The sequence below is a fragment of the Uranotaenia lowii genome, chromosome 2 (assembly GCF_029784155.1).
Source record: "Uranotaenia lowii strain MFRU-FL chromosome 2, ASM2978415v1, whole genome shotgun sequence".
Lineage (NCBI taxonomy): Eukaryota > Metazoa > Arthropoda > Insecta > Diptera > Culicidae > Uranotaenia > Uranotaenia lowii.
Window position 1 is genome coordinate 16256841 of NC_073692.1, and position 25690 is coordinate 16282530.

At 36.1% G+C, this 25690-nt stretch overlaps 2 protein-coding genes across 10 annotated transcripts; both read left to right on the forward strand.

Moving 5' to 3' along the window:
* The first annotated feature begins 1302 nt into the window (after positions 1-1302).
* LOC129743940 (uncharacterized) lies at positions 1303-8290 on the forward strand. 8 transcript variants are annotated; one of them, XR_008736743.1, is made up of 7 exons: positions 1303-1706; positions 1782-1883; positions 1945-2053; positions 2239-2301; positions 3892-4880; positions 6967-7629; positions 7755-7890. XR_008736743.1 is itself a non-coding variant. In XM_055736188.1 (6 exons), exons 1-6 carry the CDS (start codon positions 1676-1678, stop codon positions 7542-7544), a joined length of 1872 nt encoding a protein of 623 aa, XP_055592163.1. In that variant the 5' UTR covers positions 1303-1675; the 3' UTR covers positions 7545-7735. The 8 variants fall into 8 exon arrangements, 2 of the variants coding, with proteins under 2 accessions (XP_055592163.1, XP_055592164.1); XR_008736744.1 differs by having other exon boundaries at positions 1304-1706; positions 1969-2053; XM_055736188.1 differs by lacking the exon at positions 7755-7890 and having other exon boundaries at positions 6967-7735.
* A 156-nt stretch (positions 8291-8446) lies between these two features.
* Positions 8447-17040, forward strand: LOC129743942 (sodium channel protein Nach). 2 transcript variants are annotated; one of them, XM_055736192.1, is made up of 6 exons: positions 8447-8659; positions 14624-14818; positions 14880-15338; positions 15594-15793; positions 15851-16129; positions 16657-17040. In XM_055736192.1, the coding sequence occupies exons 1-6, from the start codon at positions 8544-8546 to the stop codon at positions 16797-16799; spliced, it is 1392 nt and encodes a 463-aa protein (XP_055592167.1). In that variant the 5' UTR covers positions 8447-8543; the 3' UTR covers positions 16800-17040. The 2 variants fall into 2 exon arrangements, with proteins under 2 accessions (XP_055592167.1, XP_055592165.1); XM_055736190.1 differs by having other exon boundaries at positions 15594-16129.
* The last annotated feature ends 8650 nt before the right edge of the window (positions 17041-25690 follow it).

The window sequence follows — 25690 nt, forward strand, 5'->3', positions numbered from 1 at the left end:
GGCCCGATGTAAACTACCTGGTGTCCCAATTCGAGACATCTTGGCAAGCTTCGATCTTGAATATTTGTACCCTATTTACAAATTTCTTAAAATGTCTGACTTGGTTGTCTAGTCCTCCTACCTTTGTAACTTCCCCCCTGTAGTTGTACCCTATTAATGTTTTCTTTGTCTAATTGATAGAGTAATCTTCCATCCGATGGGTTCGACAAACTCCACCAAAAGGCTGGCCAGGAAGACGATTACCTGGGGTAGCTACTGCAACCACAGCTACAGAATGCCACCACCGAGCGCAGATGGAAAATCATTTTATAGTGAACCCTACACGTCCCCCTTCCCTTTCCCAAACTAGAATCAAAGCTAACGTTGAGTCGCCGCGACTATTACGGCTCCCCCTCTACTAACATAGATTAAAAAGTGATCCACTCGGCAAAATAAAACTTTATAAGTAAAATGCCTTAATAAACAAACCTATGATTAATAATAATATAATTTTTGATAGAATTTTGTATTTTTTTAATTCTTATTGAAGAAACCAATCAAACCAACCAGCATTCACCTTTTAAATCAGTAAATGGGAAAACGGTATTATTTACTATTTTGCTAGGTGAATGCGAAAAAGGTAAAATATACCGTTTTGCTAGGTGAATTGAAAAAAGGTATAATTTACCTTTTTGCTAGGTGAATGAAAAAAAGGTAAAATTTACCTCGAAAGAGGGGTGGAAAAAATTCACCTCGCAAAAAGGTAAATTTTACCTTTTTTTTATTTTCCGTGTATGAAAATAATTAGAAAAGGACGAAAACGACAGAAACATCTAGAATGACAATTTGACAAAAATATCAAAAATAAAAAAAAAAGAAAAATTAAACTTAGATTTTAACATCGAATCAGAATCTTAAATCTGAATGTGGGTCCGAAATCTGATTCTGAAAACTTAATTCGGAAATCATGGTTCTGAAATCAAAATCTGATTCTAAAACTTGAAGTTGAAATCTGACATTTGAATCTGAGATGTGAATCTGAAATTAATAAACCAAATCTTAAACTGTCAACTTAACGCGTGGTCATTTCTCATTTCTGAGGAACAAAAAGCATTCAAAAATATTGTGGTGTCGACGATTGAACAGAAACTTGTTTGTTAAACTCTAAATTTGAGTAAAAACTTTTGAAAGATCATTTTTATTTTTTATTTTTTCTTGACAATAAACAGTACCTGAATGAAACAGTCTAGAAAATTCTAGCACAGCCGTTAACTGATGGATAAAATAGCGAAACCCCTATGGAAGGTTAAAGGTGTTCTTGAATACAGCAATCGCTTCTCGATGAGTGACGCAATAAAAATATAAATAAAACCTCTTATCAATTGGCAAACTCATTCAATGTTTTATTAAGGCACGCACTTTCAGTTAGTGACAGGGCTAGATGCTCCCGATTTGATAGATACAAATAAGTTGCCCTGTGATGATACGTGCATAAAGTATCGCTTCTAAGTGCAATTCAAGTGAAATCATCATCGATCATCAATAGCGCAGCGACTACCGACAAACGCTGTTGTACAGAGAATGAGAGTGTTATAGGAAAGCCACTTCATGAATGCTTTGCACACGTTTGATTCGGCGTATAGACTATTCGTGTCAAAACATTGAAATCAGTTGTCCATTCTCGGGGTGCTAGTGAATGCCACAGCTCGGCACAATTTATGTTTTCGGTGAGTAAATCCGTGGAATTAGTCGCTTTCGGGCACTTATCAGCACACTTCATACAGTGACCTTTGTTTTTCTAGCACGCCGTCTAGGAAGAAGGTCATTGCCGTTCAGCTGGGGCAGTAAATTTGGCCGGGAATGCAATAAAATTGCTCGTACATTCTCCATAGATCAGTTTTCGGGTGAGTAAAATTATGTCACAACTTTCCCATCTGATGCACGTCGCATTCCATTAACGCGCAGTGGCTGTCAAATTTGTTTTGCCAGGTACCGTAACGGAGAGAAATCGAACATGGACTAACATTTGTAGTGCTCCCTGGTTGAGGCCGGCTAGCACCAACTCCGTCAAAGTGTAAGTGAAATATTTTTTTCGTATTAAAATTGAACTAAATTTTGTTTTATTTAATTTAACATTCATGAACAATAATAACTCAGTTTTTTTTTATTGAGAGTAATACACACAAAAATTTTAATACATTAAGAACTTTTTAATTACTCTGTTACAAACATCTTTTCTATTTTTATCAAACCCAAAAGAACGCGTCAATTTTGTATTGGACATAAACGCCTTAATCTAGGTAGTTTGCTTGTTTTAAAGCTGTAAGTATATTGTATTTTTGGCTTTCTGGAAATTCAAAACTTTTTTTTTGTACTTTTGTCATTAATAATAGTGTAACTCAAGACTGTATATTTTCTTTACTTTCTTTTTTTTTTGTTATTATTTTGTTAAAAACACCCATTAGGCTATTTTTAAATTTTCGTATGCTTATACGCATAAAACTTATTCTAATCACGATTTGAACACTTTGAAATTCTTATTCAACTCGGTCACTCTCGATTGTCTTCAATTAATTTTAAGCTAACTAGACAATATTTTACCGACAGGTAGCAACAGAAATAATATTTAGCTTAAGTCGAGCGTTCTGAACAAAAATCTTAATAAGGTACACCGGGGTAAGTGTGGACGCGGGGTAAGTGTGGACGATGGCTATTAAAACAATCCTGTGCACTATTTTCTCAAACTTTTAAAGCAGAATGTTCAGTTTACTTGTAATCTATCCAATAACTGTGAAAAAGATACGATTCAGAAAATAACGTATGTTTACAGCGACTTTTTTGAAATTTTCTATTTTCAACTACGATGTCGAGTTGATGTGCATCTTTTTCAATTGCAAATTTCTCGTAAACTAGCTGGCTCTCGATGAAAAACATTGAAACAATCCTTACATTCCAAACAACCAGTTAGGAAAAGAAACGGCGGTTAAAAACGAAGAAAAAAGAGTTTATTTACAAAAAACTAAAATTTTGTCTCCAACCCTGCCTGGGGTAAGTGTGGACGGCTTCAAAAAGACTTGATGTTTACACATTTTTTCAACTTTCTGTCCTTCATTCTTCATGAATTGTATTATTTAGCTATATTTAGCATTCGGATCAGGAAAAGTTGGGTAAATTACTTGTTTGTTCTGTGTTTTTGATAAAATCGGATCTCGTGTGTTGCAACATAAATTACTCACAAAAATTATTGAAAGATGCCTTACTAATAGTATCAAGAACTTTTTTTCAAAATTTCGGACGGTTCGATCAATAAAATAAAGTATTCAACTAAGAAAACACAATTTTTTTTTGAAAATTTCCTGAGAAATCAAAGGGAAAATCTACCGTCCACACTTACCCCATAAAGCGGGGTAAGTGAAGACACCAGCAGTCCATTACAATTTACGTGATAACTTTTCTCGCTTTGCTTCTATCGAGCTCATCTCTTCAGCGTTTGTAAACAACATGTTAAGCATCACATTGAATGTAATTTTATGAAATTTGCTCCACTGCTGATTTTTTAATAATTTTTTAAAATTGAACTATACGAAAAACCGTCCACACTTACCCCGGTTTACCTTACATACTTTTTTTTTAATAGTAGGTAGGTAGGTATGACTTATGTATTTTCCATTGCCGAGTCATAAAATCAAATTCAAATAATTAAAGAGGGGCTCGTAAACGTTCGAATCTATTTTCGCCAAAAATTAATTTGAAAATCTGAATCATCTGCTAAAAATACGCTATTACCCAGGATTACGTCAGCGTTGTTAATCCGTTAGAAATTAATGCGGGTAAACCAAGCCCTCAAGCGAAAAAACACATGTTTGTCTTTTATCTTATCATAATGTTTGATCTGTCGTTCTACCGTTTCAGACTTATCAAAGAATGCATTGGTGGCGCATCAGGAAAGTCAGGTAGTGGTCCGCAGCTTCCGCATTTGCTACGCTATTTCAGATCAGTTCGTCAAATCCACTCAACGAAGATGGATCCGGCCAAGTTTGGGCTAACCGAGGAAGACGTCGAGTTGATCGTGAAACGTTATCTGCTTGAGAAGCGCGAAAAGTATAATGCGAAATTCCGAGTCCTATCGTACCACATCAAGCGGCTTAGTGAAGAACCGATTGGCTACCTCGGGGATCACTATTTTCTGAATGTTGTGCTTCGCGAAAAAATGGTTCACTATTCGGCCGAGGAAGAAGAATACGCCGAAGAAGAGTACTTAAGTTTCTTTATGAAAATTTTGCCCGAACAGGTTCCTAAGCTGGCAGATTACGTTCGTGAGATGGGATGTTTCAAGAAAGAATCCCAACTTTACACCCATTTGATACCGAGATTGCAAGATGTATCGATTGGAACCAAACCGTTCGCTCCACGTGCTTATTTAACCAAGGACGATAAACTGTTGGTTTTTGAGAACCTGAAAGCCGAAGGTTACCGCATGGTTCAGAACAACAAGAGTCTCTTGGACTATGCCCATCTCAAAGTGGCACTCAAAACCGTGGCCAAACTGCATGCTGCCTCGTTAGTCCTTGAAGAAAGAACCAAACAACCGATTACGCAACTTTACTCGGGTCATCTGAACGAAAACGTCTACATAGATGACGATAGATACGTTCGCAAAACAAACTTGGACAATGCTATCAAAGCTCTGTGTGAACTGATCAAGCGTATTGAAAAATATAAAACCTCCGATCGTTTAGACTTTATCCTGGAAAAGTTTCCCCAAGTGATAAGAAAGATTTATGAATTCGCAAAACCTTCTACCGTATACCGAAACGTCTTCAATCATGGGGATCTGTGGAACAATAATCTTATGTTTAAATACGAAGAACTCAACTCTTCGCGCACAAGCAGTGATGCAGGTAATAATCACGCTACTAACAACAATAACAACACCCATGACATCCATCAGCTTTCCGGCTTGCCACTAACCGGGTGCTGTCCACCTAATCCCCTGGAAGCCGTACTAGTGGACTATCAGTTCTCGCGCTTGGCACCACCGGCTTACGATGTGATGTCCCTTATCATGATATCTACTCTCAGCTCGTTTCGGGAGGTGCATCTCGAAGCCTGGAAGAATATTTACTTAGACGAGCTGAGTGTGTTGCTGGCGGAGGCCTCGCTCTCGCTTGAAGCACTCATACCGAAGGCAGTATTTTTCGAATCTTGTCGCGAGTTCCACCTGGCCGGGCTAATCGAAAGCTGCATGTACTTTCATTGGCCTCCGCAACCGGACTGCTACGAGATAGCTCCGGGTGCTGATTGGTTCGACGAGTCGCGGAAACCGGAGGTCTTCGTCAAAGCCAGCATAAACGGGTTTGAACGATATGAAGATTATCGGTATCGAATAAGTGATATGATTATGCAGATTGTAGATAATTATGTGTTGAACGAATAAATTGTTTAGTTAAAAAGGGAAATTCATTCGGTTGATCGATTCGTAATGTTACGCTCAGAGGAGATAAAGCTGTTGAAAAAAAATAGCAAAATTCGGTTAGGTATTACATTTTCTCAAGGTAAGTGCTTTAAAAATTGTTCTCATGAAAGACACTAAGGAACTAAGGAAATTTTTAAATAAAATCTGGATTGACAGTTTTAATTAACGTACTTTTTAGGAAATTTCCGATTATCGAGTTTGGTTATTAATTTGCAAAGCTAATGCTTTCCAAGTTGGCGAACGTTCCAACCGTAGCCATTTTACGAAAACGTGCAACTATCAACAGATCGAAATTTTAAGTGTAAAATATGGCATTTACCCTATTTCAAAATTGCTTGTTTCGCTTATTGCCAAAACAATCGCTAACGATATAACTTTCTTAACCGTCGAGGTTTTATCGATTTTTAGAGATTCAATAGTTCTGGAAAAAAGTTTGAACATAAAACTACAGGGCCCTCTCGATTTTGACACGAACGGTTTTCTAAAACAAAAAATTCTAATTATTTACATTCTCTGGATCAACATAGTTTAAAAACAAACACCATACTTTTATGTTCTTTAGTGATGCTTAAAGATATCATCAACAATTAAATCTCAAATAAAATGGCTAAAAGTAGGTACTCAACATTGACAAAAAAGATTTAAAATATTTATGAATTTAATAAACAAACACAAAACACTAAAAATGACCAAAAAAAAAACAACAAATTTGGCTATCGTAACAATGGTTCTGAATAAAACAAAATAGTGCAAAATGTGAATAAAACAAAAACAAATTAAATTAATATTAGTTTAACATTTTCAAAAATTTGCAAAGAATCTCAATACTGACAAACAATGATTTTGGTGTAAAAGAAATAAAAAAAAATACAAAAAAACGCTCAGCCTTCAGACGGTTTGCCAAATTCAAAAAGCAAAACTGTGTATTTGAAAAGGTTAAAATTTATCCTTACAAACTTTTAAAACTCTCTTTAGTCAGGAATCCAACTGTGTGTTAACTATTAGAAATTTCTCAGTTCTGTTATTGAAAGATTCCTAATGATTTTTTTTTTTAAATTGAATTGATAAATGCAGTATATTTTTTTGTTGAAATGAACTAAAACTGGATAGAAGGTCAATGATTTAGCTTTCAGAGAAGTTGACAAAAAGATTAGGTTTTTTTTAAATTATTTAGATATGTTATTCAATTTATATTTTTTATAATTTGATATTTTGGGTTTGAGCTTCAGGGTAACATTAAACCTTGAAGGTGAGTTTATTAAAAATTTGCTAATAAGTTATTTTCAATCACATACTTAATTAATTCATATTAACGATTTCCTTATCAATTTACATAGCAAATATTTTCGAAGCGCTTAAAAACTTTTCTGTCTAGGTATCAAGATGGCCTTCTTTCGATCAATCTTGCAACGCAACACATTTCACCCTACAAATGTTCTTCATCTGTCGCTGAATTGGAAACGATTCTGATACTTTGATTTTTTATTTTGTTGCATTCTCGTCATACACAGGTATCGTACAAGAAGCTAGTGCTAGCGCTCTGCAACAAAACGGTGGTCGAAGGCGACGCAAAAGGTCTTCCATTCACCGGCCGAATCCTTTCAACTATCCCGACATCGAGCTACGGTCCGGAACCATTCCATCCAACTGTTTGATGATTGATTTCCAAATTGCACGTTATTCGCCGCCGGCCTATGATGTGATGTCCGTGTTGAATACAACCACGACCCGGTCCTTCCGGGCTATTCACATGGACCGGTTGGTCGAGGTGTATTATGAATATTTGGCACAGCAGCTGGAATGGTTCCAGATCGACCTGAAAGATGTATTGTCGGCCGAAGACTATCGAATGTCATGTGAGGAATACAAGCTGGCCGGTTTAATTGATAGCGTACTGTTTCGGATGCTAACGTTGCTGCCAAAGCGGCTGGTGTCGGACTGTGATGAATGTCCGGTTCCGATATCGTTTGAAAATTTAACGGAAAATTCCATCTTTGAAATGTGCACCGAAGCGTGGGATTCCTGTGACATGTATCGCTATGTGATGGACGATTTGCTGGAAGATCTCATAGATACGTACATTCTTTAGGGAGCCAAATGAAAAATTAACGATTAGGGTCCAGTCAATAGGATAGCTTTTTAGTTTATTGATAAATTTATTTATATTAATTAAGGTAAGCTCAAATGTTAGAACTAGGTTTCAATATGATTGAAAAAAGTATCAGTCGAATTCAAACAACACTAATTTGTTGACAAAGAAAGTAGAAAAATACTGTATTTAGCTATTTTCGTTTTATAGGACTGTCATCGCCGCTAGACGGTATTCTATTGGATTATCAACTTTCGCGCTATGCTCCGCCAGCACTGGATGTCCTAACTGTTATCACGATTGCAACGGTCAGCGATTTCCGTGCCCGATATCTCGACGATCTGCTAAATATCTACTACGAATCATTGGCAGCGGAACTGGCCGCTCATGGTATAAAGTTATCCGAAAAAATTCCACGAACCGAATTCGACGCGTCCTGTAAGTTCTATCGGCTGGCAGGACTGGTCGAATGTTGCCTTTTCAGTCAAACCATTCTGATACCAATGGAACTGGCAAAGCCCTTGATGGCCACTTCGGAAAGTTTCGAAAAATTCATCCACGATGCCAATGCCAAAACGGCGCTGCACGTAAAATCCTTCGAGCAGGACGAATCGTTCCGCACCCGCTTCACCGATATGCTTTCCGAGATCATCGATAACTACATTCTTTGATATTCCGGATCGATAAGGCCAGTCATTTGTACGAGGTAATTAGTCTCAATAAAACAATATGTAACCTGTCATGTTTCGAGTGCTTATCGCAGCAAATCAAAATACACCTCTTACAAAGTCCGAAGGAACAGAAAAGAAAAAAGCCGTATGTTAACGTTTCGAATCTGATTCTGATTGATATTCCTCGCAACTACTGTTTCGATTGCATTCGCCCGTTGTCATTGTCTGTTCTTTCCAGTGAGAATTTATTGTCCACCCGACCCTGGGGCAGACAAAGCATTTTAGTGCTGGTTTGACATCCGAAAAAGTTGTACTTATTGCATCGATAATGGTTGCAGTTGCTCCTAGAATACGATTCAGCGATATTGTTAAAGAGTACCTTTTTAATTCGACTATTCATGGGGTGAAGTTTATAGCCGATGATTCGTACCATGTTGCGGAAAGGTAAGTGAAGCACGTGGCTGAGGTCAGCTTAACGAACTTGTATTTAAATTGTTGCGCCTAAATAGCCTAGATTACTGCTGTGAAGACGAAGTCTCAAAAGAAATTTAACGCCTTCTTATGGGCAATGGAGTGATTCAAAATGGTAAAATGATTATCATTAGAGGATCCCCTTTTCTTATGTTATTCATTTTGGGAAAATTTAGCAACTCGTCGTCTTTTGCATTTTCTGGTAGCGTGTAATTTAAAGTTTATTTGCTTCAAAAGTTGGAACGATACATGGACTCGTAGATGAACTAGAAGCATTTTCGTGTGACTAAAAAAAATGTGATATTTTTTAAGTTACAGGAGATTTGATCATTTACTAAAGGAGACTTGATCCTTAATTTAAGGTGCTCTGACCCTAGTCAAAAATCTTGTAAAATCCGAAAATGAAAGGTCCGGTGACTATTTTTTGCCATATTAGTTCTCATTTCACGGTTTGTGAGTATCTCACAAAGAGATTTCTAAAAGTTTATCTACTACCCTAATGTTATTGCATACTTAAAGGCGCAATTTTCAAGTTTTTAGATAAATACATTATTTTTAGTCCTTTTTGACATATAATTACTGGATAAACATTAGTTATTGAACAGATATTAGTAATTTCATGATAACAAATTATCACGATCCATTCAGAAGAAAAATATATCTTTTTGGGCTCTAGGGATCAATTATACCCATAACATATATTTTGGAAAACTACCCCATAAAAAATTGAGAGTTTACTATTGCTTTGAAAACATGGCATTAAGAAGTACATGTTATACTCTAACGATTGACATATCAGAATAAATATTTTTATTAAAATTTCTCCAAATCAGATTTTTTCAAACAAAGTTCAATAACTCGAAAAATTTTTGTTTTGATTTGTTGAGAAAACAGCATTGTTGTTTTGTTCTATTTGGCTCATTTTTCTAGAACATTTGATATTTGTAAGACATTCCTGTTTCAAGATATAGCGAAGGAATCAAGTATCCCCAGGGATCAAGTATCCTCATTCTCCCCTAGATTTTTATTATGGGTATCTGAGAAAATTGACATCAGATTGATGATTCTCAGTTTTTCACAATGTCAAAACTTACCTACCTAGAATAATTCTTTGCATCAGTACGGAATTCTGTCGTTTCTGGATCAATAAGAAAGCTGATATATTTAAAAAAAAAAACATATGGATTTGTCCGCAATCACACAAATCACCAAAAATATAAAACTTTCAAAAACTAAAAAAAAAATTGAAATATACAAAAATGACAAACAACTAAAACTATCAGAAATTGAAAAAAATACAAAAATTATAAAAACTACAAAAATAACAAAAATATAAAGAAAAAAATGAAAGCTACAAAAATTATAAAATTACCACAAATTTATAAAATGACCTAAATTCCAAAATACAAAAATTCAAAAATGGTCCGAATTCCAGGTACCGTAAACTGAGGGAACTTTGATCTCAGGGGTAACTTTGATCAACATGAAATTTTTGCAGATAATCATCATTAACTAAGTACAAAGTAAAAATATCTGAAAACTTTTTACTACGTTTGAAAGCCTGTACATTGAGTCAAAAATAAGCTAAATTTGGTTTTTATTATAAGATTTTTAATACTACTTAAAATATAATTTAAAAATCCTAAAATATCTGTTTTTCGAAGGCTTGTAAACAAACATCTCTCCTGATCAAATTTAAGCATTTAGGAGCAAATGGGTTGTTTTATGTGAAAGTTCAACTTTTTTCTTTGTTTAGGTTTAGTTGAAGTGTTTTTTTTATAGTCATTTGGTGATACTTTTTGGATATTGAACCCTATCAAATGGTTCAATCTGAAGTAAGAAAGAACATGGGAACAGTGCAAGGACCTAGGGAATTGCATGCAGGCAAAATTTCATTTGTTTTTGAGGCCAAAAAAAAAATTAGAAATGTTTATAATTTTTATCCATAGATGTATGCAACAATATTGTACATCTTTTGATTATAAATGTTTTTGAAAAAAAAAGTTGAAAATATCAATTTAGTCCTAGCAAAATTACTGTTATTAATGTTGATGCCTTCTGTGCTAAATGGCACCATAACAATAATTTTGAAGATGTTGAGGTACGTAAAAAATATAGTGATCAAAGTTACCCCGAAACTCGAAATCTGGTTTTGTAACAAACATTTAATTATAACCACCAATGTCGTTGGATTTTACTGCAATCAATGGTCATGTTTTATACTCCTCACCTCAGTAAGTGTTTTAAAACTTTTAGGTACTACAAATATGCAACCCCATCCAAAATATACCAAAATGAATGAAAAAAGTGATCAAAGTTCCTCCAGTTTACGGTACACAAATAACAAAAATAACCAAATGACCAATTTTTTTCATTTCAATTTTGGTTTTCAAGTTCTGACAGTTTTGTAGATCCTGTGTTTTTTGTAATTTTTATTTAATTTTTGTATTTCTTTTGTTGTAATTTCGGCAGTTTTTGTTATTTTTGTAATGAATTTGATTTTTGTAAGTTTTTATTATTTTTGTAATTTGTTGATTTTTTGTAATATTTGTCAATTTGAATTTTTTGTATTTTATGTAATTTTGACCATTTGTGCCGTTTATGGTCAAACACTTATTCAATTTTTATTTTAATATTATGTAATAAAGTTATCATTTAATGATAACAAAATGGTCATCACATATCTTCTCACATCGTAAGATAGTTTTTTTTTAAGTTTTTGTCTCTCATAGAAAATTTAAAAAATCGAAAAATGTACAAGTTTTTACCATTTTCGATGCCGTAGAAACTTTGTTCATTATGATGGATTGGCTTAATCATCACCTACAAAATTTATATTCCTTGTATTATTCTATACCAACACTGTTGGTGTAAAAATATTTTTCGAACCATCACCATTTTTTTTTGATAAATATTTTTTATAATTCAGTTTCCAGTCTGGACTAAAATGCATCAAAATGCAAATCAAAGTTTCACCTTTTAAATCTCGTTTCCATATGCTGGAATGAGATGGTTTTGCATATCGCGTTTATATTTCAAAATTTCATCCATCCTAACGCTATTTTTTATAATTTTAGCTAGTAGAATTTTTCGAAATATATCTTACCCATAAATGTATGCAGTTCCCTTGAATATGCCTTTCCATTAAAAATATTTTCGACAGAAAAATGTAAAATTTAATTCAAACTAATCCATAAATTACTGCGATTGGTGCTTTATGCGTTATGACATCACAAATACCTATATAAAAAAAACATAAGTTCTCATTTGATTTTTTAATTAAAAACAAAATCTGTTGCAAATTGCAACTTACCCCTTTTTCTTAGAATGATGAAAATTGCATGTTTTTTATAAAATTAATAATAACTGGTGAAATCAATAATTTTTCTGACGTCGTCAATTTGATGTCCCATTAACCTGAAAACTTTTGACGTACAAGCGGTATGATTATCTGTGGACATTAAGTTTTCAGAAGCCATTGAAGTTGAAAAGTGTAACCTGATGCCCCAGTTGACGGTATTTTGCCAATTTTTATTTTCCATTTTATTGATTTTAGTTGAAAAATCTATTTTGTATAACAATTGCTTCATTATTTCGTCTGTCGGCTTCGCTCTCTGACCAAATCACCACCCACCGTACCTACTCGGAGAGCAAACAAACACGTTTTGCTGGACGTGCTGCTTGTGGTTCTAGAAATTCAGGAATGATTTTACGTTTATAATTTTCATATTTTTGTGAAAGCTCACAGCGTGAATTGTTGCACTTCACTAGAATGTAGATTAAATTCGCTTTCCAATGAATATACTTTTGAATGGTCCAAACAAAGCAAAAGCACTGAAAATCCGGGTACAACCTGACGGTGGACCACAAAAACAGATGAAATTTCAATTTGTAAAAAAATCGCGCAAAGTAGTTAACTTTGAAAAATTCCAGTAAATTCAATTTTTGTTGCATGGAAAATCTAAAGACAGCAAAATGTTAGAATTTTAATAGATTTTTTAGTCATATTTTTTCAAAAACTCTACCATCGCTCAAACAGTATTTACAAGCAATCGAATGAAAAGTAGGTTTTTCAGACCACTTTTTTGAACTTTTTGCGACCATTTCATTAAAAAAAAATTTAAAAAAATATTTCTTGGCTTCATGATGTAGACATTAACTTCAGCTTTCATATGCATAAGACAAATATTTTTTTGAACATGCAATATATGAACTACAGCAGTTTTCCTGAGGTGTGTTTTTTCGAATTTTTTTTTCATGCTGAATTACGAGAAAACTAGAAGCTTTAGCTATATATAATGTTCTAAACATATTTGACTGACATTACAAGGTTTCTATTGATATAAGTTTTATATGAAGTTCATAATAATTCAAACGAATTAAATAAATTTTACTTTTGGAGTGGCAAAATGACACTCTAAGTCGGAAAAGGGAGTTTTTTTGTCCAGGCTTCCAGGGTTCGTCAATAAAAAAAAGGAAAAGATACAAAATTAAAGCACTTTTGAATTCATTTAGGGTCCCCCAAGAATTTTTTGTATTTTGAAGCTTCTGAAAAAAGTTACAAGCCTTCAAACTTGCAATAGTGTCAAAATGACACTCTAATGCGGATGAGGGTTAACATAGCTCTGCAATATCAGTATCACATTTTACAAACTTGAAATATTCAACAAAGTGGTGTATTTTGATAAGACAAACAACTTTATCGAACAAATTATTAAACTTAATATTAACAGAAAAAAGTTATTATTAATAAACTGATTTTTAGAGGTTAAAGTTTCTTATTTAGCCGATAGCTCGGAGAATAATTATTTTAGCATCTTGACATCTGTGACAAAGTTGTAGAATGTTTGATTTTAAACAAATTTGTCGAAGACATCAAAGAGCTAAAACCTATAACAGAGAAGTTAGAAATTTTATCTCACTTGTTTTTCATTATAGAGCTGATTTTACTGACAATCTTCTCCGAAGACACCAATAAGCTAAAATGTGAACTAAAAAAGTTATAAGAAACGATCACGTTTTTCGCATTTGTGACCACTTTGGTGGGGTAGAACGCCAAAACTTGTAGACAGAACGCACCATACCGAGAGGGTGGTCAGAAATAGAACAATAATTTTATTAAATATAATGATTCTAACACCAAATGTTTAGTAACATGTTCATCGTATTTTGCTATAGCAAAAACTCATTGTACATGACAAACGTTCGAAAGTTCCGCTTTTTCAAACACACTTTTTGATATGCTTATGGGTAAAACGCCTCAAAGTAGGCAACGAAATTCGATTTCTTGTCTGATATCGTGGCAAATAAGGAGGCAGATGATTTTTTCAAATCGAATATTAGTGCATCTTTTAAACTTTAACAAGGATGAAAATTGATGTAATATATTAGTATTTTGGGTGTCAGCAAATAAATGAATAATATTTCGTTTTGATATTCGGGTTTTCTCAAAAGTTAACCGCATTCAAATTTTGAGCGTCATTCACGTGGTCTTGCGCGCATTCTGCCCCAATTTTGATATGATTGTTTTAGTTAAAATTCGTGCAAGGAAGTGGAATATGAAAAAAAATATTTATAGTCATCCAAAAGTGCATTCGATTGGAAAAATTAAAGACTGCGCAGGCTTGTTTACCATAAAATCCTTAAATGATAATCATGAAAAATTACAAGTTTAACGCAGATTCGATAAATCCTTCTGTTTATAAAAATAAAAGTCGTTTAAGTGAAATTTTGACTTAATAAATGATAGACAAGCGATACAAGCGAAATAATTGTATGGCCTTACCTCGCTGGGGCGTCTTGTACAGTTTTCCAATAACAAGGCTATGTTGCAAGTCTACATTTAGGCGTTTTAAGACTACAGTTCTAAAAAAGGCAGTATGGAAAACTGAACTTTTTTTTAAATTGTATTTTTAACCGAGCATGGGCCTCTTTCAGAATTTTCTGGATCATCTGCGTCATCGTGTCCTGGTTCGGGTCCGCACTGCTAATCGACGCCTCGCTGGAAGCCTTCCGCACCAATGCCATTTCGTTCGTGGTCGAGACCAACTACCGGGACTGGGACACCAAATTCCCGGCCATCGTGGTCTGCGAAATGCGCAACATGGAGCGCATACAAATGGTGGCCGATGAGTAATACATTCTATTGTAAGAAAAAGATCTACATTACACTTTTAATACACTTTTAAAACAGGCTATGGGGAGAAGATCACGACTTTGCACTGGAGGAAGTTCTGAACGAGATCGGATATTTTCGGGGGGAATCTTACCATACCGTGAATGAGTGTCACGGTGATGAACCGGCGGAAAATTGTTTCTTCAGCAACTTTTCGCACTACGCTCGATTGGTTCGGAGTTCCTGTGAGGACACCTTGGCCGAGTGTTACTGGAACGATGAACCGTTTGACTGCTGCAAGTACTTCATCCCGATGGAAACCGAGCTGGGTCTGTGCTATGCGGTCAATTCGATACAAACGGGAGTGAAGAATCCACCTAGGTTGAACATGATTTCGAATAAGTACACCGGTCCGGGAAAACTTAAGGTTCAAGTACTGACCGAATCCTACATCTACACGTTGGGCGAGGAAGATGTGCCGAATCTGATCACTCCAAAGTCGGATGTCTTGCTGGTGGATTATTACATTGCGTACAAGTTGAGTCATTCGAAAGCTTAAGTTTTCTTCATATAAACGCTCACTTAACACATTAAGGACCGTGTAGAAATTTATATATTTAGTATCTTTGAGTTACAGGAGATGTTATGTTTAATTTTGTAGAATACAGTGCTATTAAAGAATTTATATCATTTGAGTTATGCATCTATGTGTTGCACACTCGCTGCGAGTGAATAATCAATATATCTCGTATTTGGTCCGCAATGTGTTAACTGAATTTTCTAATCTCCCAGGCGCCAAATCTCAATCAAGGACATTGAAAACGATTCCGAAACTACTCAGGTTAGTGTCGATCAGCGGAAATGCCGCTTTCCGGAGGAGAACATTCTTAATGTTCACGATTACTACAGCTACAGCGCGTGTTCCGTTCAGTGCCGGAAGGACAAACAACTGGCCATCTGTAATTGTACCAGTCACCTGATGCCGAATATGGGTGAGTTTCCTGAAGAAGAAAAACAACGTAGGAACTTCATCACTATTCTAAGTCCAGATCCCTCTCTGAAGTGCAACATCACCGGGCTGGTGTGTCTGAATACCCACTACGAGGAGCTGACGATTGTGATCCCAAAGTGGTCTACCGGCAAGAAGGGCGTCGTCTGTGACTGTCTGCCGTCCTGTACCGAGGTGGACATTTCGGTGGTCCATGATTGGCGCGAAAGTATCTACCACAACCCGGAAAACCGCTTCTCGACCATCGAGATTGGGCTTTCGGCTCTGCCAACGGAGCGCTACAAACGGAATGTGGTACGCGGTCGGCTCGATCTGGTCGGTAAGTGTCAACCCGATCGAATGCGCCCACTGGGAGCAAGACCCTTGGAGAAAATGAGACGATGTTGAGCTACGCACTCTGGTTCAAAGTAGAGAAATTACATTTTGAGTCCTTCCTAGCTTCGGTCAGACGGAGAAGATTAGCATGACCCCTGCCGCCCTTGTGTAAGAATGACACGCAAAATCGTAAAAAGATCCACATTTTTCAGAAGGCGGCTCCCCAATCGGAGGAAAACGATGAAAATTGCGTTCCAACTATCACTTCACATTCTGTGAGCATTTTGTTAATATTTTCAACGTTTGAAAATCAAAATAGATTAATTGACAAAAAAAAATCTATAACGTTTTGAAGCAGCACGGTAATACCGGAGTTCGTTCACATTGAACTTCTTTCAATCATCTCAAAACCCTTATTTTTCCCACTGTGCCTCAACGAACATTAAATCGATATATTTAACGCAGTGCTAATCTAATCAACCAACTGTTTTTCTCTCTGCTTTCATGTTGTGTTTTTTTTTTCTCCATCAGTCTCGATAGGAGGCACAACCGGGCTGTTTGTGGGGGCCAGTCTGCTGTCGTTCGTGGAGATTTTATACTACTTCACGATTCGTCCCTACGGGACGGTTTTAATGAGAAACAGGGAAACGCTGCCGCCACTGCCGCAAAACTAGGCTTGGAAAAACGTATTGATACGAAATGCTGAAAGATAAACAAGCAACTCTAGACCATCGGCAGTATATTTGCATTCGAAAAACTAGGAGGAATTGCTACCGTTTTGAGAGAGAAGATTGCTTTTTGCACAAATCGTGTTACATCACCAGTGATAGATATGGAGGTTTTTATTGAAAACAAAATATAAATTATGAAATTAAAGCTTCCTCCATTCATGAATCACGTGAACCAGAATATATCGAACCAATAAACCAGAAACACTGTTAACTTGTGTTAAATATCATTCACCATTTAAGTCTTTGTATATGCTATTGACGGGTTTAGGATGACAAAAATTAATGAATGATATGAAGGTATCACTGCACTGGTAAAGTCACAATGGATGCACGAAAAAAAAATTAATAACCATACTCAACCATTATCATTTTGTAAATGACCTGCACAGTATGACCCATAAAAAAATGCGAAAATCAGTCATCAAGGTTCAAAAACACTTTTCTTGATTTAAAAATTATTTGAAAACTTTTTCATTCATCCAGACATAAGGATAATCTAAAAAAAAAAAACAATAACTCGTTTACTTTAGTTCGCAACTACTCTCTCCAGGCGAGATCTGAATCGGGACCATACCTTTGCAATACAAGCTTCTGACATTGAAGCTCAAACCTCAGAGATGGTAGCCTCCAGAGCAGTGGTTTTCAAACTTTTTTGTCTCACCGCCCCCTTTTGCTAAATTTTCGAGCTCAACGCCCCCCTGAGTGAATTAAAAAAAAAATGGAAAAAAGCTAAAAGATGATTGAAATCTTTAAAAAACCGATTGACTCATTCTTCATTCTTCATTCACAACTTTTTAATGATTTTTGTGATAATTTTTAGGTGTTGAATTTTTTTTTTCAAATGAACTATAGATATATTGCCGTACTTTGCTCGAGTTTACTTTTAATTTGCAACCAATAAATTTCAAAAAAGTTATTGCTTTATTTTTATTATGAAAATAGTATTTTTCTCTTTGCAGTGGTTTACAAGTCAAAGCCTTTTCTTCCATTACGTCTTATCAGGCTTTTTTCAGTATGTTCAAAATTCTTTCTGATCTGTTTAACGACAGAGTTTAATGAAATTTTGCGAAAACGTTTTGCAAAATTGAAAATAGATTCTAATTACTTAATTCTGGTAATTTGAAAATTTATCAATGGCAAATTGCAGGTATTTTGAATCGATTTAAATAATAATAAAAAAAATGAACTTTACAAATAAAAGTTCAATAGGCTAAAAAGTCAGAATTCTGTATTTTTTCCTTTCCAAAAATATATGATCGAATCACTGATGTCGCCTTTTTACACAGCTTTTGTTCAGCAATTCTACTAAGACAATTCATTTGAAAGAATTTATATCTTAGTTTTCAAATTCGTTTGAGAATAATCCAAATAAACTAACAAAACTGGATCAACATAGATATGGATCGCAGACAAAATCGGATACAATTGAAAAAAGTCTGTTAGTGATTGAGGTACAAAAACTAATATTTTCTTTGGAGCTCAGTGAAATAACAATTTTTTTTAGTCCTAAACCTGACTATAAAATGATGTTTAGTTCTGTAACGTCATTTTATTGTTGTACATTAAACTAACTAGCTGTCATTTGAAATTTATGTTGTTTCGTGATTTGTGAAAATGGTAATTTTAATATGACCTCACCGCCCCCTGAGCCCTCCCAACGCCCCCCAAATTTGAAAGTTGAGCTTACCGCCCCCTTGGAAGGTCTCAACGCCCCCCAGAGGGCGGTAGGGACCACTTTGAAAACCACTGCTCCAGAGAATCGATACTTGGGTGAGAAAATCCTGAGGCTTTTGCTTGAACATACGCCGATATAAAAAAGTCGAGGGGGTTCAAATTCGGACTTTATCCACTTCCATCCTGGTTTGTGTTCATTTCGAGTAATGGCATGGGCTCCATCTATTTGGAAAACAACATTCTCAGGTTCACCGAAGTTTTTCTGAATCCACAGAAGCACTTGATTCATCAAATTATCCTTGTAGATTTCAGTATTAACTGTTACTCCAGCTTTTATGAAAATGAAGAAATCTTCAACCATTCGAAGCAACCGCTTCTATTACGATGATTCCGGTAGGATGATTGGTAGTAAACTTGAATTCTTTGGAACTTTTTAGCATTCAGGGTTGAAATATTCCGATCCGTACGTGAATTGGACACCGGATCAGGGCTCAAAGAATTCATATTCGTTGACCGCAGTAGGGCATGAATGAGAGAAAAAAAAATTTCTCCCCCACGTGTTTCGAAAGACGGCGAAATAAAACCAAGCTAGCCTAGACGAAATTCATAATGACAGTGAATACATTTTTTGGTTTCGTCATTCACTCTACACTCATTCAATCCACAAAGTCGTGACAGTGAACAAATCGATGACATGATTGGAAGTAGTTTCTATTCTACCAGACAGTTGAAGAACTTTTCTACCGGATTCCTAGCAATAGAGTCTGGACATTTGCGAAACAAACTTAACGTGACTACCATTTCCCTGTATCGTTAGGTGTTGTCCGAATTATAAAATGCCTCTCGAAACTATTATTTACTTGACACGGTACTTAATAGTTTCTCAATAGACTTTGACCTGAAATAAAAATAATGGGGAACCGGCCGTGCATTATTTGTAGGGGTTAGATAACGCCCAGGCATTAAAAACCCCAAAAAAATGCATTCCTACTCTATCATGATCTCCAAGTTAAGATGACTGAGTTTTTAAAAAGTTCATATTCACAGGTCAGTTCCTCTTCAGCCTCGAACGAGACCGGTCGCCTTTTGTGTTCGGTCCTCGTCCTCGACAAAGGCTATTGTTTTTTGAACTAAAAAGTGAGAAGTTGTAGCGGCGCGATGAGCCCATCGCCGGGTGAACCCCCTGATAGGACAATACCTTCATGGATGGATCCACAAAACCTGCACGGAAGACTGTACTACTTGACCCTGAAAGCAGCAGATGGACATAAACTTCCACAGAACCCGTTCTTAATTGGACGATCCGTGGAACAGAAAGCCGGAGGAAAAATTGATGGCGCGTTTTTCGAAAAGAAGAATGAATGGTACGTACTGAAATGTAGGAGTAAAGATCAAGTTAGAGAACTGGCAAAGTTAACTTGTCTCACCGATGGTACTCCTATCATTGTCGGACGTCACCCAAGTTTAAACCAACGCAAATGTGTCGTTACCTGCCAGGAAGCTGAAGGAATGGAAGAAAAAGAGCTCTTAGCTGAATTGTTGCCCCAAAAAGTGATAGACGTTCGTAGAATCACCAAAAAAACGCCCGCAGGAATTATTGGTACACCCACGCTGATACTTACTATCAGCAGTACCGTTATTCCAGAGTTCATCCACTTTGGATTTCTCAAAGTACGAACTCGTTTGTACTACCCGCTGCCCCTACTGTGTAGGAATTGTTTGAAGTACGGACACACGAAGAAGAAGTGTACCAGCCCCCTCTCGTGCAGCAAGTGCAACTCAACTAGCCATGATAGTGCGAATTGTAAAAATCACCCGTACGCCACTCACCCATCAATCGCGCATGCCCAACTTGGTTAGCAGAAACAGCAGCAATAAAAATCAGCACCGAACAGTACATGCCAATTGCAGCCGCCCGAAAACTGATCCAGCAAACCAACAGCAAACAACCAACGTTCGCCAGCATTGTTAAGACGACGGACGAGCACCAACCGAAAACAATGGACAACAGAAAACCGCAACCACCAACCGAACCTAAGCAGAACGAAGACAAAACACTACAGCAGCAGCCAACACAACAGAAGCGGACAAATCAACAAACTGCTCATCTAAAACCAGCATCTCCCCCTCGGAAAAGGATTACCCCTCAACCCTCACCAGCTCAATCGTCGGATGAGGCAGATGATCGCACCAAAACTAATGGATCCCCCAGGTCCCGATCGAGAGAACAGTTAGTATTAAAATCTCCAATTCCCTCTCATCGCCCTCTTCCCTCTCCTTACCCCTTCCAACCTCCCCCTAGCCATAAGAAAACCTCTGACCCTCGGCCAACAAAAACTTTAGCTAAAAAGTAAACGGCCTAATAAACATATTTTAAATAAAAAAAAAATATATTCACAGGAACGAAATTGGAGTGACTTTTTTTCGACAGTCAGTCATAGATTGCTATTTTGACTGATTGGGGGCAATGATGGAAACGTGAAATGTAGACCTTGAATGGAAAATTATTTCACATTCATCCAAGCATGTCAACAGTTTTGAGCACTGCACCGGATCAATCGAAAAACGTTTCTCGTCTGAGAACACGACGATCAACTTAGACAGTACTCGCATCGAGCGCTCAAGTCGCAGTGCTTTAATTCGCACTGTTATCAAATGGTGCTTCGCTATTGCCCTTGATGATGCATTCAAGCCATCTTTTACCAATACTTGAATGAAAGAATTCGATATATTAGCTCCCTTAGCCAACCTCTGGATTGATCTCACTATATTCCGCTTCACTTTCATCTTTACCGTGCAGACCGTGGCCTTCCCCAACCAGACTTCGGTGGACATGGTCCATCAAACAGTGAACACGTATAAAAAACTACTAGTTGTTATTTAAATTCGTAATTTTGCTAAATCAACATCGATATCAACTAATAAATTGGCGTTGTTGTAAAGTGTATTCTGCTGTGCAGGATTTTCAACTGCTTCTCGCTATAGCTATATATATTAGGCATGCCGAAAAAAAAACAGAAATATGAGCGCAAGTAATCAAAGCAGCATTGCCTACTAGCGACACGTCGCATACGTCGCGACGTTGAAATTAATAACGACGTATCACGAGTTTCCTAGGATACTTGAAGCATGCGTTTGATGACCTAGGAAAAATGTATAGTAAATAACGTAAATAATGTTCGAGTACTACATTGAAATCGCCTACTGGACTGAAAAAAGAACAAAAAAAAAAAAAACGGCGAATGACAGGAATCTCGCTAGTAAAAAAGCGTCGCTAGTCCCACTGTCGCTATTCGGTTTGGTGCTATATATTATGCATGCAGAAAAAATCCAAAATATGAGCGCTAATAATCATAGCAGCTTTGTCTACTAGCGACACGTCGCATACGTCGCGACGTTGAAATTAATAACGTCGTATCACCACGAGTTTCCTAGGATACTTGAAGCATGCGTTTGATGACCTAGGGAAAATGTATAGTAAATAACGTAAATAATGTTTGAGTACTACATTGAAATCGCCTACTGGACTGAAAAAAGAACAAAAAAAACCGGCGAATGACAGGAATCTCGCTAGTAAAAAAGCGTTGCTAGTCCTACTGTCGCTATTCGGTTTGGTGCTTTACACATAATATTATGTGTATAGCACCAAACCGAATAGCGACAGTAGGACTGGCGACGCATTTTTACTAGCGAGATTCCTGTCATTCGTAAGTTTGGTATTCTTTTTTTCAGTCCAGTAGGTGATTTCGATGTAGTACTCAAACATTGTTTGTTATTTACTGTATATTTTCCTTAGGCCATCATTCGTATTCTTCAAGTCTCCTAGGAAACTCGCGCTACGTCTTTATTATCTTCAACGTCGCGACGTATGCGACGTGTCGCTAGTAGGCAAAGCTGCTTGATTATTAGCGCTCGTTTTTTGGATTTTTTCTGCATGCATAATAATAATCGAACAGCTGGTGTAATTGGCTATTTTTTCATAGTCTACTTTATAAGTTGTTCTCTAATGTCATTGATGCTCGACTAGACCTCGAATATTCTTCAGCCAACAGAATTGGTGCTTGCCTACAACTTACATGAATTTTTAGTAAGTTCAACGCGATGTGATGATAGATCAGATAGATGCGACGTCAAATGTTTTTAGTATTGAAATAATATTAGCGTGCAGAGATGCCAATATGCCTGATTATTCAAGTATTGCCTGATTTTACGAGGCTCTGCCTGAAAACCTGATAAGCCATTGAATTTGCCTGATTTTTGAAAATAAGCCTGATTTTGCCTGATTTTTGCGAATATGATAAAAAATCGGTAGTAAGGAACTGGATTAGGTACCATTGCAGAACTGAAAAAGTAGAAATGTGGCTGAATCAAAGCAATCGGAAGATTCCCTTGAATTCTTGTTTAGAAAAGAGAGTTAAAGGGAATCTGTCGATTGTTTTGATGTTTTGATTCCGTAGAATTATTCAACCAAGTAGACTCGCAACACATATTAGAGAGAAAATGAGGAGCGGTTACCAAAAAAAAGGTCATCACTTTTAGCAAAATTTCTGTTACTTTATCGTAGCCTGATTTTGCCTGATTTTTATTACGCCAGTTCCCTGATTTTTGAAAAAAAAAAATGTTGGTAAACTTTTTTGCGTGTAATTTTTTTTTTTATTTTGTTCGAAATAATACGAATTAAATAAAATTCAATCATAAATGACATTTATTACGTTTTCTTTAAATTATCACTATCACTTCATCACTGCTAACGCACTAACACTGCTGTGAAAAACCTAAACTCCAAGAGCTTTTACCAGCGGGTTGATTCGTGAAATTCTGTAAAGTTATAAAAAATTATTAATTCAATATTAAAAGAATATCAAAATGATAATAATTTACCTTGTTAAGGACTTGTAGAGAACTCTTGTTTACTTTCCGGCACCCAACTCGGATCGCAAAAAGCTTTTTCACGATGGCAAGTTACCCGACTAATCACAAAAAAAAACAGATATTCCTCAGAATTAGACTAAACAATTCAGCTAACTGACGACAATTCCTTTTTCTAATTAGAATTTACAATCACACGATTGAGAAAAATGCGCAAAATGCATCCACTAAGACTTTACGTGAAATTCATGGACTACCCAAGCAACCAAAAGTCTCATATCTACTTAAACTCGTTCCTCCAAAGTTCGAATTTCGCTAAACAAAGGTTTCAAAGGGAATTGGTACCGAATTTTCCCGAATGTGAGCATGAAAGTTACAAAAGGTTCCTCGAATAGCCTTCTATGGACTTGAAGTTCCAAAAAAAATCCTCAAATAGCTTTTTTTGTGACACTTCAATCGCATCCACACAGTATGAAAGTTACAAATTAGGTCTCGAATAGCCTTCTGTGGACTTCAAGTTCCAAGAAGTTCCTCAATTACCCTATTTTGTGACATGTCAATCGCACCCACACAGTATAAAAGTTACAAATTAGGTCTCAAATAGCCTTCTGTGAACTTCAAGTTCCAAGAAGTTTCTCAATCACCCTATTTTGTGACATGTCAATTGCATCCACACAGTATAAAAGTTACAAATTAGGTCTCAAATAGCCTTCTGTGAACTTCAAGTTTCAAGAAGTTCCTCAAATAGCCTTCTGTGAACTTCAAGTTACAAGAAGTTCCTCAAATAGCCTTTTCTGTGACATGTCAATCGGGTCATTCAGAATAAAAGTTACAAATTGGGTCTCCAAAAGCCTTCTATGGACTCGAAGTTCCAAAAAGTTCCCCAAATAGCCTTTTTTGAGACATGTCCGCCATTTCATGAATATGTAATGTGAACGAACATCACAAAAGGGCATATAATAAATAAATCATTTTTTGGAGCTTTGAAATTGTTGAAATGTATAATTTATATTGAAACTTCAACTCAGAACAACTTAAAGCTAACTCGCAAATGATTGTTTTTGAAAAGAGTAAATACCTTGACTTTATAAAATTTCGTCCAACTGTATTTACTTACCACGAATTTATCACACATTGAATGTCACTTGAAGCAATTCATTAATTAAATATCAAGAGAAAATCTAGAATTTGTATAATTTTATGCTTAACAGTTAAATCATGGAATTTCATTTATTTTTAAACTGATATCATTTTAACGGATGATTGATTTATACGCCGTTTCGTAATGTTTCTTAGTAATAATCAACATACGTCTTTGCTGCTGGCCGCTGGCTGCCCTTACGGATATTATGGAAGCTTATAACCACTTCGAATTTTAGCTGCCTGGCATCATCTAGGCGTGGCGTCGTGGCAGCGTGTTCGGCTATTATCTCGAAGGATCGGGTTCAAATCTAGCACCAGGACTAATTTTTTCCATTAGGTTGTTTGATTGCTTGAGTAAGCGAATCAAATAATTGTGCAGCAGGAATGGCGTGCGTGCTGGCATGTATCGAACAAAGCTAAAAATAAAGCAATTAAGTATTGAGGGAAGTGATGGGAGAAATAAAGATGGATGTCGAGAAATCGGCAGCACCACCACATGGGCTGGTGGTGGTGACCAAAGGAGAGGAAAATTATTTTTTTGTTTTCGCTGATTTAAAGTTTACTTGTGGGCTGAATAGAAGGCCGTACAAATCTGTAATGGAACTTCAAAGTTTCAATAAGAACTTAAATTTTGGGCTGAATAAAAGGAACTTCAGCACATTGATTATGCTGATTAAGCTATGTTCGACCTTTTTAACGAGACTTTAGGTTGCTTGGGTAGTTACGTAAAAGAAAAGGAGTACTTCAGGACACACGTAGAATCGATATGGTGCATCAAAAGCTTAGTGTACGTGAAAAATACCGTAAAATTAATTTCAAAATTATTTTGCGTGTAGATACCTTAAAACGTTCAAATTTTCTCGAAATCTGTTTAAGTACCCACATGAAATTGGTTAACAATTTATTGATGTCAAATGATTGAAAAATGCTTAAAAGGTCGAGATTATTTCGATTGAAATTTTTACCAATAACACTAGTGTCGAGGGCTCAGAGTTGCAGTGGGTGATTACCAGACATTTTCTAATGCGGACACTTGGTCTCAAATTTTAGGGTAAATTCTTTCGATTCACTTTTCTTGTGGTCAAATTGACAAACTTTCACATACAAAAAAAATTAATTAATTAAAAAATTAATTCTATGATTTGTAT

Coding starts and splice junctions, on each gene's coding strand:
- LOC129743940 (XM_055736188.1), top strand. CDS start 1,676: ATGCCACAGCTCGGCACAATTTATGTTTTCG. Junction 1,707..1,781: donor CGGCACAATTTATGTTTTCG/GTGAGTAAATCC, acceptor TTGTTTTTCTAG/CACGCCGTCTAGGAAGAAGG. Junction 1,884..1,944: donor CTCCATAGATCAGTTTTCGG/GTGAGTAAAATT, acceptor ATTAACGCGCAG/TGGCTGTCAAATTTGTTTTG.
- LOC129743942 (XM_055736190.1), top strand. CDS start 8,544: ATGGTTGCAGTTGCTCCTAGAATACGATTCAGCGATATTGTTAAAGAG. Junction 14,819..14,879: donor ATACAAATGGTGGCCGATGA/GTAATACATTCT, acceptor CTTTTAAAACAG/GCTATGGGGAGAAGATCACG. Junction 15,339..15,593: donor GATTATTACATTGCGTACAA/GTTGAGTCATTC, acceptor CTAATCTCCCAG/GCGCCAAATCTCAATCAAGG.